Below are 20,172 nucleotides of genomic sequence, written 5' to 3' on the forward strand. Positions count from 1 at the left end.
GTTTAGAATTATACCATTATATATATTATATATTATTATTATTATTATTATATAGTTATCATCATACCAAGTATTCTGGTCGGAATACTAAGATATGAAACGCAATGAACAGATATACAGATTTGCTCATAGGTGCTGCATATCTGGTTTCACCGGAAATAACTACAACTTTTGATTTTTAAATGGCACCCTCGGCATTTGTTTACTTTATTCGATAGAAAATGACATTCTAAATAGAATGACATATCATGTCAACTTTTGACATTCTCAAATTGACAAAACAGATTTGATAGTCTAATGTCGTTAGTGTCTTGTCCTGGCCAGTTAGAAAATGTTCAAATCTTATTTTTAATCATATCTCCATTTTTTTCAAATGGAACAGAGGTGGTTCATTAGCATATTTGGAAAAAGCATTTTTTTACGAATATTTGATATCACACACTTGGTACTTCGAGTCAAATTTTCGTTATGAACCGCAAGTTATAATTTCAAATAAACCATATGCGAAAATGTCAAAAGTTGACATATGATATGTCATTCTATTCAGAGTGTTATTTTCTTTAAAAATCAGTTGTAGTCATTTCCGGTGAAACAGGAAGTGACCGAAAACAATTGAATACGTCAATCAATCCTAATTTATGTCATATACTAACATACCAAATCTCGTTTTTCTAACTGAAAAAATAAAAAAGTTACAGGGATGAGCCACTTTTGAGACGCACCCTGTATACGCAAAGGCTGCGCGTGGACTAATTATAACTTTAGAGAAAGAAACATAAATATAACAGACAAAATTCCCGAAAAGATCCACTATCATTATTAGAACAAATTATTTTCTTTATACTTCAATGAAAACATATTAACTAATTTTCTTAGAAAAAATCTATGATAGAATGAGTAATATATAATCGATCGAAAACAAAATGCCAAAAATGACGGATAATAAAGGAAAGCATCATCATCCAGACAAGACTACTGAGATAAACAGGCGATACTACTATTTGAGAAGTCATATTGAAATAAAGAAGAATAATAAGTTAATTATTAATATTGTTGTTCGTCATATCATATCTATATTTTGGACCAACATCTCAAATTTTTAAATGTCATTAATAGATCAAACCCAGAAAACATTAAATAAAGGACTAGTAGATATCCAAAAGTTCAATATTTCAATTCAATGTAAAAAATTCAATGAAGTCGATATCACAAGTAAAGCAAGAATGCCATTTGTGCATAAACGGCGATACAACCATACCTACGGTGATAAATTCTCATTCAATAATCCTCTCCATTTTCATAGAACAGTTACCCTGTCTTCAATCGCTGCCATTAGATTCCAAAGAGAAAAATTCGTCTATCTTTGTCTGGTCCATAGATTTGGTCAACTCCGGTCTTAAGACAATAATAAATTAGAATATTTCACTCATGTACAAAAAATCCCATATGAAGCGGGTAATTTTCGGGGAAAATTGCCCGCTAAAATCGAAAATTACCCCCGCAGAATGTCAATGACACATTTGTCACTTAGACGTAAATTATTTTTAATATGTATTCTAAAAATGTCTCGATTTGGAAGCGATTCTTTAAGTGCAATTGAAGAAAAAGTTGCCGAAAGCAAGCCAAAAAACACTATAATTAATCACCAGTATGTATGGAAACAGTTTATGAACTTTATAAAAGATAGAAACTACATTTTGGATGCAAACATCTCAATCTCGGCACTGGCCAATATTTTGACCGATTGGGCATTTAATGATTAGGCCCTAACCTAACCTAACCAAGACTATAAGGATTTTACGGTAAAAACTATTTGGAATGTAACAGCCAAGCTATTAATGGAAAAATACCAAAAAGAATATAATATTAAATTTAATCCTTTTACTGACACCGAATTTAAAATATCCCGGTAAGCGAGGAAAGGCGAGGAAAATGTTTTGTTTCCTATTTTAAAGATGATATTGATAATATAGGACAACCCACCGGTCGCATTGAATACAACCCGATATTCGATAAAACCACTCAAGGAGGAGATAAACCTTGTGCTCCGTCAAAATGGCTGGTCATAAATAGAGGTCAACCGGATATATGTCCAATAAGGCTATTCAAAAAATGTATGAAAAAAAGAAACTTAATTAATGTTCCAAAATTGTTTTTAACTGTAAATCCTTCCTGGAAAATGGGTAAATGGCTCCAGAACCTTCCTGTTGGTAAAAATACGATAGCTCAATGGGTGTCTATCGAAGCGAAAAAATCAGGTTTGGCTACGAAGTAAAAATTACTAATCATTCGATACGTGCGACAGCTGTGTCGACACTAGCAAAGAAAGGGGTTGAGTATAACACAATGGTCAAAATAACTGGGCACGCAAACCCGAAGTCAATTAAACCTTACCTTCTACTCGATGATGAACATCATGCAAATTTGGTAGAAAAAATGAGATACTACTGTTTTTGTACCTATACTATAGAGGTTCTTTTAATTTCAATTCAAAAATTCAGCATCTTTAAATTCAGCATCTTCACGTACCGCAACGGAATCTAAACATAATCATTTTTATAACTGTGTTTTTCATTGCAATTCTTCATGTAATTTTTAATTCCTAATATTATAACTTCTGTTTCATTTTATTGCTTCATTTTTAAATAGATTTTTTTTAATATGTTCAAATAAATGTTTTTAAAAAATCTATGTATTATCACTAGTAATACCACTAGAGGTCAAATTATTTCCGGAAATTTTTTTGAGCTCATGAATATTTTGAAAATTATCCCGAGTCGAAGACGAGGGATAATTTTCTAAAAATATTCATGAGCGAGAAAAAATGTCCGGGTTTAATTTGACCTCGTGTGGTATTCGGTAAGAAAATTCCACACCAAATTGTGTTTGAAAATCAAATAATTAAAATGTATTTTTCGATTTTTGGTAGAATTGATTATTTAATTACTATGACAACTAAGTGACACCCAAACCTAAAAACTATTTCAGTTTTGAAGCTGTCAAGCGGCACGGCTTAAAAAAATGTTTCGCTTCGGTCATGAAAGCAAAGAAAATATTCGCCAGGAGATTAAGCAGTTGACACCCGCGAATACTAGGAAATCGAAGTCAAGAGTATGAAAGCAGTTTACAAACTTTCATCTCAGCTTTGTAATTGAAATATATCAAAATTATCATGTAAACAAATAAAAACCAGACTCTCAAAAAGATATTCTGTCATTATAAACGTCAAAAAATTTCCAGTATAATTCGCTGTTGGGTGCCCACAAGGAAAAAATTTTCACTAAAATTTATCCGTTGCCATGGTGATTTGTCAAAAAAACACGTTTTGATTGGTTAAAAATTGGTTAAAAATTGCAAATTTTCACTTGTATTTTCATGTTTATTATTCGGGAAATATTCTACCGAATTATACTCGTGCATCAAAATTAACCTGATAATTTTTCATTTAAGCATGTTGTCAATAAAAAACAGCATTCGTTTATATTCATATTTTGGAAGAGCCCCCCTCCTTCGGAATCGGGCTCTTATGGCAAAATATGAATATAAACTCATGCAGTTTTTAGACAACATGTTTTCATGAAAAATTATCGGTAATTTTGATGCACTTGGGTAATTATTTCCGAAAACTGTCTCACTCTAGCATAATTAAATATCATTTCCTCATGTATATTCCAAACGAGAACATTCTGACGTAATCGTCATCTTTCGTGGTTTCGGACTATACCCCTATCTCTCTATGTCTCTATACGTTTCCATTCAATTGCAACAAAACGACAAAATCGAACCTCTTCCTCTAGCGTTAACCTCAAGTTACCTTTCGCTATCGTTCGAACCACTCCGTATCCTGTTATTATTACCTAAAGCCGTTATTACAGTCTGGTTACACAACGTAGACGAAGAGGCCAGACAAGTGCCAATTTCGGCACGACAGGTAAACGCCGCGTATATGCCATTGCGGCCTGTAAATCCGGCCAGGGCGCTGTGTTATTACAGGCCGAATGAAGGGCGGAGATGTTTTAACGTGACATGGAAGTACATCGGATGAACAATTTACAACCGGTACGAATATTTAAGACGAAAAAGAATCTGAAACCTTACAACAACTTAAAAATCAGAACGATTCATTTAAAAGTCGGGTGTAAAATTAAAATTTTAATGGAATGTCTTCTTGTTATATTTAATAAATTAACATAAATTGTGTTTATAAAGTTTTTCTAAATTGAACTAGTGATGTGAATTGAACTAGTAATGTTGAACTAGTGAATTGAACTAGTAATCACAGACTTGTTTAATGTAGAGATATATTTGATTAAAAAAATATATTTTACTTAAGTCGCGCCCGGCGCCGCCGCGCGCCGTCTCCTCGATAGTGAGCGTTCCAAATGGCTAACATGGTTCTGGATACTGCAGCTATAAAGATGTTTATTGATGAGCATCCAAACTATCTTCGGAGGTTCATTAACCAAGAGTTTTGGCGTCTGCCGATAGATCTATTCCCTTGAATTTTGCCTTCGATTTTATACCATTCTGAATTTTGTTAATTAGATGTTATTAGCATGGAAAAAGAACGCATTTAAATATTGTTTTTAAATATTATTACAGTTGAGCGTTGGAACCTTTGGTATTACACAGCAAAATAAAACACTAAATCACCACAATACACCAAAACGCTTTTACTTTTACACTGGACGCGCGTTTCGCTAACCATGTTAGCATCATCAACAGATGATGAAAAACTCCTTGGATATTTAATGTATTATTTTTAAGCCGAAGTTACACGTATCAAGTAGCTAAAGTAAGGTACTAAATCAAGTAGCTAAAATTCAACCCGTTGATTTTAGTGAGCGTCTACATTTTAATGTTTATTGCTGTTGTCCAGGACTTTAAAATGTTCACAATATTACCAATTTTGAAAAAGTTAAATTATAAAAAACTCCAACGCTTCAATAGTTGGTTCTTCATAACTACCTATACTGTTAACTCACCTATATTACTGAACCCAAAATTGGAGTATTAAAAATGTACAGATATGTTGAGACCATTTGCCATTTTTTGAGGAATTTATTGTCTTGTCATACTAACCTGAAACAAAAACAATAATATATTAATATACAATTTGCAGAAAAACCAGCAGAAAAGTAAAATACATGGTAAGCATCAGTCGAAAATTTCAATTTTCAATGTACGGATATAATTTTAACAACACTTGTTCCAAAGGGGTTAAGTTAGTTGAGAAGAAAATTTTAAGATCAATGATGAACTAAATTAAATGTGTATAGAACAGACGATAAACATTAAAAATAAATATAGAACAAGCGTACTTTTGAAATACTAATAGGTACAGAAATAGTGAGCTTTACTCTAGACCTAGTCAATAGTAGATATTTTAATAAAATTGACTTCCTTTCTTTTACAAATCGTTTCTCTCTAAACAAAAAACTATTGCCAATAAGTCTCATAAAGATAATTAATATAAGTATGCCTAACTAAAAATATCCACAAATAGTCCTTTTCAAGCTTTGCATTTATATGCACAAAATTAATACCAGCAATGGAGATCACGAAAATTAATAAAAAATTCAACAGAAATAAGTGAGTAACAAAATAAGAAAATACTTCTTTACCTAACGTTACTTGAAATTAACAATTCTTTTTCGAGCAGTAATGAGTATTTGCGATGCGCTTCATTGTTTTCACAAACCGCATATTATTAAAACAAATAGTTGTTGCGGTTTGAGTCACAGCAGTAAGATCCCGCTCAAAAATCAATATCTAGTAAAAAAAACTTTCCAATCAGACAATTTCGATCTATTTTCACCAACAAAGATAACAGCTAATAGCCAACAGCTTTATTTAAAAAATAAATATGTGAGTGTCGGCATGGTATATTATACAACTATTAATATTTCCGTTAAGAAATATACAGGGTGAGTCTGAAATAAGTGCAAATATTTTCAAGGCTGGTAGATATCGATGAAAGAAACATTTTCTCTTTACCGTTTCTAAAATTCGTTTAAAAATTCTCTTTGCCTTTTTTCAATTATGTCCGAAATAACAAGTTATTTCAGACGTTTGAAAACTAAAAAAAAAATTATTTAAAAAAATTGAGAGGCACCGGATTTTTCTATATTTCCATCCCTTTAGTGCCGTAACCATAGAGTAACCATGGTAATATCAGAGATTAAGAAATTATACCGTGGAAAAATATGCAGTGAACAAGCAGTTCTAAAAAGTTTTCAAAAAATATACAGGAAAATGATTCAGCATGATTCTCAGCCTTTTTTTGCGAAATAACCTCATAGACGTGTTCCTGGGGTCGAAATATACCACCCCTAAAAATATTTCCACTTATTTAAAACTCTTCTTTCTTCTTTCTCAGCCTGGTTCCATCCAGTGTTGGATATAGGCCTCTTCTAGGTTTTTCCATGCTTCGCGATCTCTAGCCAATCTTATCCATTGTCTTCCCGCCACTGCCCTGACGGCATCGACCCATCTCTTTTTTGGTCGGCCCACACTTCTTGTTGTTCCCCTAGGTCTACATAGGATTACTTTTTGGGGTCATCGGTCTAGATCCTGTCTTGCCACATGTCCTATCCATTGCCACTTCAGACTTGCCACTCTATTAACGACATCTATTAATTTTGTTTTTTGACGTATGTGGGTATTCCGTATTTTTTCTCTAATGGTGACTCCCAACATGATTCTTTCCATGGCTCTTTGTGCTACTCGTAGTTGTTCTGCTGTTTTTCGGGTAATTGCCATAGTCTCTAAGCCATACGTAAGCACAGGTAGAATGCAGCTGTCGTAAGCCTTTTTCTTTAGGTTCATGGGCACCTTTTTATCCTTGAAAATATTGCTCATATTTCCAAAAAAAAATTAAAAAAAAATTAAAATAATTTAAAACTCACCATGTATAAAATATTATAGAAAAGGGAATATCCCAACCATTAAAGAACTAAAAAAAATATTTTTAGAACTATACCGCCATAGTATTCCATGAATAATAGTATTCAAGCACAAAGAATGATTTTAGGGCAATGCCCTTAGCGCGTGTTTGTGTAGCGCACGGAGTGAAATTCAGTCATTATTCTAATAAGTTTTAATGACCCAGTGCGGGCTATCATTACGTCCGATTTGAATCTAGCGGCGAGAACCAGTGGCGCCACCCACCCTCTGTTATAAATTAATTTCAATCAAGCCCGACGCCAACATATTTAATCCTATAGAAAACATTCCACTGTATTTGTTGACAATTGATACAGGAATAAAAAAGATTAAAAGAATTAATATTTAGACTCCACCTGTTTAAAATACCTGTGAATCGTACGATGTTGTTGAAAATATGATTGTACAAGATTAAAGACTTAACATGATAAAGATTATACAGGGAGATGCATCGTTGTTGGAAACATAGGAGATCCCATGAAAATTTTGAACTGTCCTTATACCATAGTCCATATACCGATTTGGTCATTGAAACTGTTCGGCTTAGATTTTAACATGTAAGACAGTGATGTAGACACCTTTAATGGAGAATCAAATGTATTAAAGAGAGATAAAAATTGGGTCGACACAATTTTTCTATGCGGTATTGCCGGATTTTGCATCAAAACTTCAAACCGCACAAGTAGGCGTTTACGAAAAATGTTGTATCTAGTGCTGGAACTTTATTTTTCACTATTAGTTACTCATTTTACTACAGTTGTAATTATATTTAGTTTAGATATAATATTATCATCATTTCAATAGTATATATGAAAGTTTTTAAAATAGCTCATATTTCTCTACATACATTTTCCTATAAACGTAAAAAAACCGGCAACACTGTATACCGCTTTTGATTTTGTCTCTCTGTCTGTCAGCCGGTTATTTATATTATTCTCTGTCACACGCATTAAAATCCAGACCACATAAATTGAATGACCAGCAGGGTATGTATATTGCATCCCCTGTTAATTTTACAACGAAGTCGTAAAATTAACAGGTAAATAGGACTTCTTGCGTATGCTGAATACTCATGCTAAATTTGAACAATTTTGAACAAGCCAATTTCAACTAATTTAAGAAAAACTGCATCTATTTTTAAATTAAAACTGAACAATATAACAATGCAAAACCAAGCCTCAGGACTCAGGCCTATCATTTTCAAATGAAATTTGTTGTACTTTCTACACTACGACATTATAGTACAGTCAGTATCGCCGAAGCACATTTTGTAATTAAAATCTTTAAAACGAATTAGACAAAAGCCTAACGTAGAGAAAATACAATTTGACATTCACAAAAACATAGGTTGACAACTTAGGGTATGTTGGCATTTGTCTAGTTTTGCCACCTATTCAGTTTCAATTTAAAAATAGATGTAATTTTTCTTAAATTAGTTAAAATTGGCTTGTTCGAAATTGTTCAAATCGGGCATGTGTATTCAGAATACGCAGGCCTTTAAGACTCTATTTTCCACTTCGCTGTAAAAACAACAGGGGTGCCAATATTTGGATACTTTAAAATTTGCATACAATTTTCGATGTTTCCAATGATGCATCACCCGGATATGGTAAAATATAAAAGAATATAATATGAAAAATAAAAAAAAACGAAGAAATGAAGAAAAATTAAAAGAACCAAATGGCTTTATTAAATATAATGAGCTTTCACCGAAAAATGATACTTCCATTCTCGAAAAGATTTATTTACGTTATAAGGTAGCCCTACTTCCCTTGAATATAAGGTTACGTTCTGAATAAATCAATATATATATATATATATATATATATATATATATATATATATATATATATATATATATATATATATATATATATATATATATATATATATATATATATATATACGGTGCTTGTGGTTAAATAGTAGTTCCATATTGAAACCAAAGTTCACCAAGCTGACATCTGATACACATCCAAATATATTTTTTTTCATTTACCACGAGAAGCTCTTAAAATATAAAATTGGCTCAAGAGTAAAGTGGCCTATTTTTTAAAATACATAAAAAAATATCTCAAATTTTAAGTGACAGTAATAATATAAATAAAACAGAGTCGAGTTAGTTACACCATTTATATCTCTAGAACGGATGGACTGATCTTAATTATCTCTGATTTGTTAGATTCCAATAAATAGTTAAAGAATCTTGAATGACTAAAAAAACACGGAAAAAAAATTACACAAAATTAATTATTAAATAAATTACGTTTGGAACTCCACCATCTTTTGCAAGTGACAGCTCTCATTACACAAGTTTATAGCTAATTTGTAATAATTGATGTCCATCGCAAAGAAGTGACATAGAAGAAATTGCAAAAACAAATTCAAGGTAAAACAGTACGTTCATATCTAGAAAGATAATTAAATAATATATAGAAAATACTGAAATCGAAATGTAAACAAAAGTATAGAGACAAACGACAACTGTCAGTCAGTCAAGTCAATCAGTCATCCGTACCATAAGAATGACAAAAAAACTCGTATACCTTTCATATCACTGTTAGGGGGTACAAAATCAACCTGGTCAGCTAGTATACTATAAATACTGTCATATACCTATCATTCTATGTAACATCTTATAATACCGGGTGCGGTTCAAAAGTGGCTCACCCCTATAACTTTTTTATTTTTTCAAATAAAAAAACGAAATTTGGTATGTTAGTATATGACATAAATTAGGATTAATTGACGTATTCAATTGTTTTGGTCACTTCATGTTTCACCGGAAATGACTACATTTTTGATTTTTAAATGGCACCTTCGGTATTTTTTTCCTTTATTCGATAGAAAATTACATTCTGAATAGAATAACATATCATATGTCAACTTTTGACATTTTTGCTTACAAAAAAAATCGTATTTTAAATTTCAATCAAGGATGTCCCATGGTTGTGTTAAAAACACTCATTTTTGAATCAAGGAGCTTTGGAAAAATTGATTTGATCATCTAATGTTTTTCGTGTCTTGGTCCTGGCCGGTTAAAAGATGTCCACATGGTTTTTTAATCATATTTCAATTTTTTCAAATGCAACAAGAGTAGCTCATTAGGATATTTGGAAAAAGCATTTTTTACGAATAATTTGGTACCACACACTTGGTATTTCGAGTCAAATTGTCGTTATAAACCGCATGTTACAATTTCAAATAAACCATAAAAAAGTTAAGAACCACTTTGAAAGGCACCCAGTACATCATGTGATATACTTAAATTTGACCAGAATGTCATGTTGTTTCAAGTTTAATATTATTCAGTTAAATTTTTATTTGATAAATAATTCTGGGTAGTTTTGTACTGCAATATTTGGGTATTCAAATCACAAATGATGGACTGTTAGATACAGCAATTAAAGAACGAAACCAACTTGGAAGGAATGCTATCACGGTATTGATTGTTGTTTAAGCTTCTGTCCCACAGTATCCCAGTGGGACAGAAGCATAAACAACAAGAACAAAACTCTAATATATAATACCATCATCAAGAGTATAACCACGTACAGCTGTGAAGTGTGGCCAATTAAGGAAACAACAAAACGAATGCTGGAAGGTACAGAGATGGATTTTTGGAGAAGATCAGCAGGCAAATCAAGACTCGAGCGAATAACTAATGAACGCATAAGAGAGATTATGGAAGTTAAACATACGATAGTGGACGACATAAAGAACAGTCAACTCATATGGTACGTGCATGTCCAAAGAATGGCTACTTTGTAGAGATGGTAAGACTATCGGAAAAGTAGGTAACCTACAACAATTTTCACATCACTCTCATTCATGTTCTAAAATATAAATTATTGCTCGCCAGAAGTGAAACATAAATCAAGAGAAAACCCATTAGGATGTATTATGCCGATATTTATCATTCCTGTCATCGATTTAAAAATAACCGGAAAACGTTTCTATTAATGTAAGGTCAAATACTCAGATTTTATTGCAAATATATTACTAATGTAGCTTAATAAAAACAAAACAATAATTTAAAAAATCTGATGAACGGTAGGTATAATTATTAAGTTTACTTTGCTACCGATTTTTCACGAAATATTGACGACGGACAAAAATAAAATGTTACAGAAATTGACAGGGATGAAAATGACATTAGCCGGACAATGATCTGAAAATTATTATTGCTCATTTTAGACAACTTCTGTTCGGTAAAGTGTCCTTAGAGGAATTATTATATTTTTGGGCAATTTTCCGGATACGCTTCAAAATAATCTATTATTGATTGACTTAATTAAAGTTATGAATAGAAGATTTACGGTATTAAATGATACTGCAATAACATAGTATATAATTTTATGTTAACTGACGTCAGTTTACAGCAGAAAATGCTTTGATCATATATTTCAGAATATAAAAAGTATGACGTAAATCAAACAATATTTTATTGCCGATTCGAGGCAGGAAAATTTATAAATATTAATAAAACCGATGTGACTGCAATGTAAAAATTAAAGTATTTTCATCTTGGGCGAAAATAATTATCAGCAAACACCATGCCCATGTTTTTTTTCTTTGTACTAGTTACACAGAATAAGAAATAATAATAGTTGTTATTTGTTATTCTGTGCTAGATACTTGTATTGTCAAAAAAACGTTTCCTTTTTAATTCATGTAACTATAATTTTCGTAAAATTAAGACAGTTTCAAGAACAGAGACGTCTATATATCTTTACAAAACATTAATTGATTTGTTTGAGAATGTTTTCAGAAAGTAGCATACAGTCCCCCAAAGTTATTCAAGTGGAGATAGATCTTGTCTTATTCTATAGGGGTGTGTCCCCTGAACAAAATTGGGGTGATGGCTAGCTTACAACAAAGTGATTTGTGAAATACATGATACCAACTTGAAATATTAATCAATATTACAATAACCTAGTTACATCAACACCTCAGTCAGAAGTAATTTTGATTTATATTGTCGCACAACTATAAAACATAATATTTCGCGTTCAAGATATGAAAAAAGATGAACAGTATATAATATGTATAAGGGAAAAAGTCTTCAATACATAGTCAAAAGATATAAAGTTATTAAGTTCAAACTCGTTAAGTTAACTCGTCAAATATAGGATGATATCTAGGGATTTTTCCATTGGCGCAAGCAACAATTTTTGCTAGAACAAAATAATCCAAATGACAAGTGGAAAATTTTAAATTTGTTGAAAAATTTTAACTACAAGTCACCAAAATATTGAACAAGGCTAATATTAGAAAATATAGGGAAATTGGAACAACTTTCGTTGCACCAGCAAACTCCATAAGACGACACCATGCGTCGTCTTATGGAGTTTGCTGGTGGTCGTATTATGATGTGCAACGAAAGTTATTTTAATTTCCCTATATATCAATTAATTTAAAAAAAAATAATGCTATTTTATAATTGGATTTGTAACTAAATTGTATTTTTTGTCATTTTCAGGATGTCCTCCGTCGAAATCACCCTTGGCTGGTTTCTTTCGACAGACTTCATATAAAAAAGATGAAAACAAAGCAAAACTTTCCTCCCTGGCTGTACAAGTGTACAAACCTATTACTCGACTAGTAGATGCATCTTAAACCTCTTTGGAAGCCCGATTATCTACCGCGCATCGGTAATGCGCATCAAAGGAAAACAATTCTTAAGCGTTCAAGATATTTGCATATCATCCTATAGTTGAAGAGTTATAAACAAAGCCTCAGGCAAAGCCTACAAAAAATTTGAAAATTTATTAACACAATTATCATTAATAAATGGTTACTATAAATGTGATATTCCAGAAGAGTTCTAATCTATCTTTTTAGTTGTTACTGTTATATGGATTAGTAATAATATACCGGGTGCGTCTCAATAGTGGCTCACCCCTATAACTTTTTTATTTTGTCAGATAAAAAACGAGATTTGGTATGCTAATATATGACATAAATTAGGAATGATTGACGTATTCAATTGTTTTCGGTTTTCGGCCACTTCCTGTTTCACCAGAAATTACACAACTTCTGATTTTTAAATGGCACCATCGGTATTTTTTTACTTTATTCGATAGAAAATGTCACTCTGAATAGAATGACATATCATATGTCAACTTTTGACATTTTGGCTTAAAACAAAATTGTCTGTTAAATGTCAATCTAGAGTGCCATGGTTGTGTTAAAAAGACTAATTTTTAGTCAAGCAACCTTGGAAAAATAGATTTGATCGTCTAATGTTTTTGATGTTTTGTCCTGGTCGGTTAAAAGATGCCCAAATCGTATTTTTAATCATATGTCAATTTTTTCAAATGGGTGGCTCATTAGCATATTTGGAAAAAACATTTTTTACGAATAATTTGATACCACTAATTTGATACCATTAGCGCTTGGTATTTCGAGTCAAATTGTCGTTATGAACCGCATGTTGCAATTCCAAATAAACCATATTCGAAAATGTCAAAAGTTGACATATGATATGTCATTCTATTCAGAGTGCTATTTTCTCTCGAATAAAGTAAGAGAATACCGAGGGTGCCATTTAAAAATCAAAAGTTGTAGTCATTTCCGGTGAAACAGGAAGTGGCCGAAAACAATTGAATACGCCAATCAGTCCTAATTTATGTCATATACTAACATACCAAATTTCGACTTTTTATCTGAAAAAATAAAAAAGTTATAGGAGTGAGCCACTTTTGAGACCGCACCCGGTATAGAAAAACATTAAAAAAAAGATTTTTTTTTAAAACATATTTAAAACATTTCTCTTTCAAGTAAGTTAATTAATGATATAATAATTAAGTAATACGAGTATCAGCCCATTACTAATAGTCCATCAAATTACTTATTCAATTAAACAGATTTAAAATGACTTACCTAGAATAAGACAAATAATTCAGCACTATACCCATTATGATGGTTTAAAGTTTTTTATTTCCAACAAATCATAGTAACTTATTCGCAAAAACACCACTGTAGTTATTTTATCTAGTATAAAGATAAACCTCTTTTGAACACTGCTAGTAGCACTACATAGTTTTATAGCGGTCTACAGATGCACAAGGGAACACTAGTTTTATTGATCACTATCGCGAGTAGTAAAAATTGGTCAAAAACCGTTCTAAAACATTGTCTACAGGAGTAGTACCAAAAGTACTATTATTATTAACTAATTTAGTCTTGTTTAGTCTATCCGAAACTAAGCGCTTGCCAAAACAACTGGTCGTACCGTACTCGTAGACCGTACTTCAATCGCCTGAAAACAACAACTACATTGAAACAAATCGGCACTCAATTTTCGCGCCGTTACCAGTCATACTTAATTTCGCATTCAGAAGGCGCTAGGTACGCGCGAGATAAAAATTCAAATAGATGCTGGCGTTGTCAGATCAACGCCTTGTAAAAATTACTCTTAAAATTTTTAATTGTTTTTTCTTAGTATTAGATCATTAACAGTTTAATACACTTTTCTAACGTTTACGCTATTTGAACTATTCTATTTATTGCTGTTAAAATGGTCTTTCATAGAAATTCATTTTTATTAGGTTTCTGAAAAAAAATTCACTGCTGTTAATATTATTCTAAATACCTATAAAGAATTTGACAAAATAGAAAAAGAAACATAAATTTAATACTAAGGTAAGCCCTATAAAATAGGATTTTGTTTTTTAATTATCAGTTAACAAATATGATAGGTATTTTGAGTTTTACAAATTATTAGAAAATTTGCTAAAGCATACTCCATTTAGGGACTATAGACTCTGTAAAAGATACCTTTACGTACTTTTTTTATAGGTATTAGTATAAACATTCTAAAACATATATGACATGTTCAACCATTTTTTAGTACCTACAGTAAGTAAATATTAATTTTTAGTACAATGATTATGATGGATTATGCTAGCACTAAATATGTAATATACAGTATGTCCCCGGATTGTCTTTACAAGAAGAAAAACTTTTTTATTATTGACATTTTGACAAAAATGTATTCTTCGTAAAAATGTTTGCTTGTCCTAAAATGGTTAATTCCGTTTATACCTTAGTATTAAATATGTACTTTTCGAAGTTTCCATACCGTTTCAGAGAAAATTAAGAAAAACATGAAAATAGTGTTGATTTTTTCCTAAAGTCCTAAAAATCAAAAAACCGTTTCTCTGCTAATATCAATTCGATTTCATTCTTTGATAGATAGTTATTAGTTATTATTAATTTTGATTAATGTCATATTATTTGCTGTTGTTAAAGTATCTTGTTCCGATAACTACCATCACCCTTTCCATAAATTTTGTGCTTCTTTAACATTCTAAAACAACAAAAAATATTACGTTAATTAAAATTCTATGAATAACAATCTATCAAAGAATGAAAACGAAGTTATTTTTTAAGACTTTAGGAAGACTTTTAGGACTTTCGAACAAAATTCAACACTATTTTTACGTTTTTCTTAAATTTTTTTGAAATTCTTTTAACAAACTTTGAAAAATGGAAATTTGGAAAAGTATAAACGGGTTTAACCATTTTAGAACAAGCAAATTTATTTATGAAAAAAGCATTTTTCTCAAAATGTCAATAATAAAAAAGTTTTTCGTCTTATAGACAATCCGGGGACATACTGTATTAAAACATTAATATTGCTGGATTTATAAATTTTTAAATAAAAATTCGTTAAAATTGAAAAAATACCTTTTAATTAGTTATGCGATTTAATATCCAGACAACGGATAATAAAGATTATTAATAAATATAAATATTAATAACGAGCCAATGCATTTGGGTATGTAAAAAAATAGAATTGGTAGTGGTAGCCCAAATAAGAAACGTCGCAAATGAGAAAACTAGGTTGTTAATTGAAAAAACCAAGTTGGAGAGCGAAAAAAAAATTAAGAAACTTTCACATTTAAACTGTGTTTCGAAAATGAATAGTCCTTTCTATGTTTCAGAAAATACATATACGGGGTGTTCCTTAATGACATGCGTGAGGAACACGTTCCTTAATGACATGCGTTTAAGGGTGTGATTCTTGGACCTATTCTAAGAGAAAAACTTTATATGAATGTATTATAACGCCACCCTGGGTGAAAAAAATTTATAATGGGAACTCAGGTTCACCAGGTCCCGTTACAAATAGGTTCCAGCTAGCTCAGTAAATAATTAAGTAAAATATATGCACAGAACAAGAGATATCAAAAGGGAGCTGTATGGAAAAAGTGTACTGATTGAAAAGTCTAAAATGTACTGGATTCGTTTAATAAATACTAAATTTAAAGTTAAAACAAATTGTCAAGATCTATCATAAAATGTAGCAAATATTTAAATACGAAATAATGAAATATATATATATATATATATATATATATATATATATATATATATATATATATATATATATATATATATATATATATATATATATATATATATATATATATATATATATATATATATATATATATATATATATATATATATATATATATATATATATATATATATATATATAATATATATATATATACTAGTAAAAATGAACTATCCGTAAAATAAATTAACTCATGAATAGTTTCACAAAATATTGTTGTGACTAAACTGTGAACAACCCTGATGCGTATTTGTGATTAAATGTCTATAAAGAATAAAATGAAATTTAAATGTAAAAAATCCCCTGGTATACCAAGTTCACATACGATCGTATATTTAATATAATAAATTTTAATCAATCATAAACGCTGATGATAAAAGTCTTATAGTTCATCCAGTGATCATCAGTTATCATCCAGTGATCGTTCCAGTCAGTCCCTGAGAAAATCCAGATTGCCGGTCTTCAGTGTCACAATGGCATTCCTCGTCACAGTGGCATTCACGTCACAATGGCATTAGTTGCAGTACCAAATCCAGTACAAAAAATTGATAAAAATCTTAAGCTAAACCGTAATCATCACTAAGGAGTAATAGCCAAAGAACAAGAAAGAACCCTAAAATATGATCTATTTTAGTGACACGTTCTGGTTTGGACACAGTAAAATACCTTTCCACCATGCAGACCTTTCCAAGACAAGATGGCGTCTCAACGCATGTTACTCCATGGAAAAGGGTTCCTTAACTGTCCTCGTACTCATTTCAGTACGTCCACACACCCATCTACAGCTCCTGTCTTCTAAAATAAATAGTTGTAGAAGAGAACCTTACACCTAAGAATGTCTCTTACCCAACCAACAAAGATATCCCTTTTCAAGGTTTTCCCCGGAATTCCAACTACACAGGCCAAGCTCAATTTCTTGCCAATCGGTCTTCTCGACCCTCAATGAATTCCAAGACCGTAATTCTACTGAACAATCCCAATATGGAACGGCGACCAGCCAAAATTTCACTAGAATTTCTTTCTTTTATTTTCGGCAGAGATCAGAAGGCTTCCCCTGCTTTCACCAAGACGGTTCAAAGTCGAAAAAGGACGCGTGTTTGCAAAATCCGCAAAAAACGCTGGGCTCCAAAATACCAACCCAGAATCCAACACTGGCAACCAGTAAAACAAAAGACCCAAAATAAAATTTGACATACAATTTTATTTAATGCATACGAATTGGGTGAATCGAAAACCTAATTTACAAAGATCCATCCGTCAAACTTCAACGCCGGTGTCACACGATCAGCTGACAAACAATTGAAACGTCAGTCTGTAAATCGTAATATAAACAAGATGAAATTTAGGGAAAAATCAACTATAATCAGGTAAAAATTGATTACACACAGGAAAAAAACATAATAAAATCCTTAACCCATATGTATATTGTAGACCCAACATTCCCACTTGTTGCGTTGAAACAGACAAAAGATAATCACATCAAGTCTATGTTCAAGAATCCTCAGAAGAAATATGCCAAGAAAATATCCGAGAAAGGTAGGTTTTAAACAGACAAATTGATATTTTATTAATGAGGTTTTATATTACAGTTATCGGAGACAACTCCATCCAAATAAATTGTTGTGGTGATGAGACTTAATAGATAAGATATTATTAGAAGTTATATGTACAGTTAAGAAGTAAGCTAATTAAACGTTATTATTCAAGTTATTCAAGTAAGTTTTAGTTTTATTCCTAAAAATAAGCAAAATAAGTAAAATAAGTTACAGTGAAATTTTGAACTGTAACAGTATATCCTAGACATCTTAATTTCTGAGATACAGGATGTTAAATTTTTAAAACTCAAAAAAAAACTTTTTTTCATAATAACTCTTAACATTTGATACACATCTTCTATGCTTCAAAATACCTTTTTTGGTGTACAAAGAATTTTATTTATTTCAACCAGTGCCGTCCATACGGGTTTTACATTGAATATTTTTGGAGAAAAAAGTGGTACACCACTTATCTTAAAATAAAAATTATTTTCAAAATTTCCATTCATTTCTAAACATTTTTAATCTCTTGATTTTTTTCGACCGACGCATAGTTTTTGCTTAAAAAATTAAAGTCGTTTATTTCAGGGTCAAATCGCTGAAAATATGATGCGGTGACTGACAGTCACTGACTGTTGTGTGGTTATCATTTCTGCATTGGCTGGAAGGAAATTAAGAAATAAAACAATGATGCATGGAAGACGTGTATCAAATATAAAATCGGAGATATTTTGAAAAAAAAATAGAAAAATTTACCACCCTGTATCTAAAAAGTTAAGATGTTTAGGACATATATCCATATGAAGTTCTTTTCTTAGAATAGGTTCTTCACAAATCACCCTGTACCTCAGAAATTAACGTGAATTTGACTACGCGGTAAAAAGATCTTCGATAAGCTACAACCGATCTTGTATAGCACTTACCGTTTGGGAGATAACAATAGTAGCATCACCTAAATTAGACACCCTGCATGTCCGTATTTTTTTAAATATCGATATTTCGATAAATCGATATTTTCAGACACGCCTACAACCGACGACGAATAAAAATGTATATTTTATCGTGGAAGATGAAAATAGGCCCAAGGAGTCAAAAAAAGCCTCGTAGGTGGTTGATTAGATTAACTAATTAATTGAATTGAATTACGTCCGGTAGTGTTTTAAAACAACTAACTGGAAGGCACTCGAGGTCGGGTCAAAGATATAATTTTAAATAAAGCGTCTTAAGATGTAAATTAGATTAAAGCAATATGATCCGACATTCCGACAATATCAGTCGGTTAATTAAAACATAAGAACCTAACTCGATTAATAATAGAAAGAAATATATACCTATAAAGAGCTACTCTATAAAATCAGATTAAGAAATAATAAATTACTTTGTGGGATTTAAAGAATTTCACCTTTCACTCTACTTAAATCTTTTATAGTAATTGATTAAACATAATAGTAAAGGGTACGTATAAACGATATGTTAAATAAATTTTATATTAAACAATTCTTTGGAAACCATTTTTAATTCCTTTAATAAATAGTAGTCAACGTCATAACAACATAAAGGCAACATTCTATAATTTTCTATAAAAACATCCAAAGGTTTCGAAAAAGAAATACAATCCCAAGTACCATTTGGACGTTATCTAACGTCGGGTATACTTCGCGTCTAACAAACCCGACGTCGGGTACCAACGTCGGTTCGACCGCCTGACGACCCTTATTTGCACCTAAATGGGGAATACAGATTCGGGTCGCCTCGACGTCGGTATCTGACCTAATAGGGAATGTAATTCTACCAATTACCAACGTCATATTACGTTGAATTTTAGTTACTTAAAATTCGTCGCTAAGCACTTACGTTACGTTTGGTTTCATATTCGCTACCAAGAATACATAAAAACCTAACCAAACTACCTAATTACAAATGGATTCATAATCCTCGAATATAACTATAAGTGCCTACCTAATTTCATATTATAATAATTCTGAATCATTAATCCAGACATCAGTTTTGTCAACGGAAGTCACTTTATTGATATATCTGATTAAAATACTCCGGAAAACAACGAGCGCCTTCAAAATTAGGTAGATTTATGAAATAAAAATATCTATAAAAAAGTAACTCGCAAAATATTTTTTTTATTTTCTAGCTGGTTTAATCATAAAACTGTACTGTGGTTCCCCCCAAAATCAACCTTATCAATATTATTCTACTAGAAATCGGAATGTGAATATAAATTTTAAAAACAAAAAACGATTTTAAAATGGCTGACAATCGGATACTTGTTAAGAATGGCGGATTCCTGTGTCCGACTTAATATGAACT

At 31.2% G+C, this 20,172-nt stretch overlaps 1 protein-coding gene across 2 annotated transcripts in view; it reads right to left on the reverse strand.

The window, feature by feature from the left end:
* Positions 1–20,172, reverse strand: part of LOC115875528 (protein phosphatase Slingshot) — a 278,168-nt gene that overhangs the window by 176,156 nt on the left and 81,840 nt on the right. Inside the window, exon 1 of one of the 2 annotated variants that reach the window (XM_030891011.1) lies at positions 13,831–14,146. The exons of the other annotated variant lie outside the window; for it this stretch is intronic. Coding sequence (XP_030746871.1) covers positions 13,831–13,865 — 35 coding nt within the window. The 5' untranslated portion in view covers positions 13,866–14,146. Of the gene's footprint in view, positions 1–13,830; positions 14,147–20,172 lie in introns of those variants that run through there. 2 annotated transcript variants of the gene reach the window in all.

The sequence above is a fragment of the Sitophilus oryzae genome, unplaced genomic scaffold (genome assembly GCF_002938485.1).
Source record: "Sitophilus oryzae breed Bouriz unplaced genomic scaffold, Soryzae_2.0 scaffold_1389_pilon_pilon, whole genome shotgun sequence".
In the NCBI taxonomy this organism is placed as follows: Eukaryota; Metazoa; Arthropoda; class Insecta; order Coleoptera; family Curculionidae; genus Sitophilus; species Sitophilus oryzae.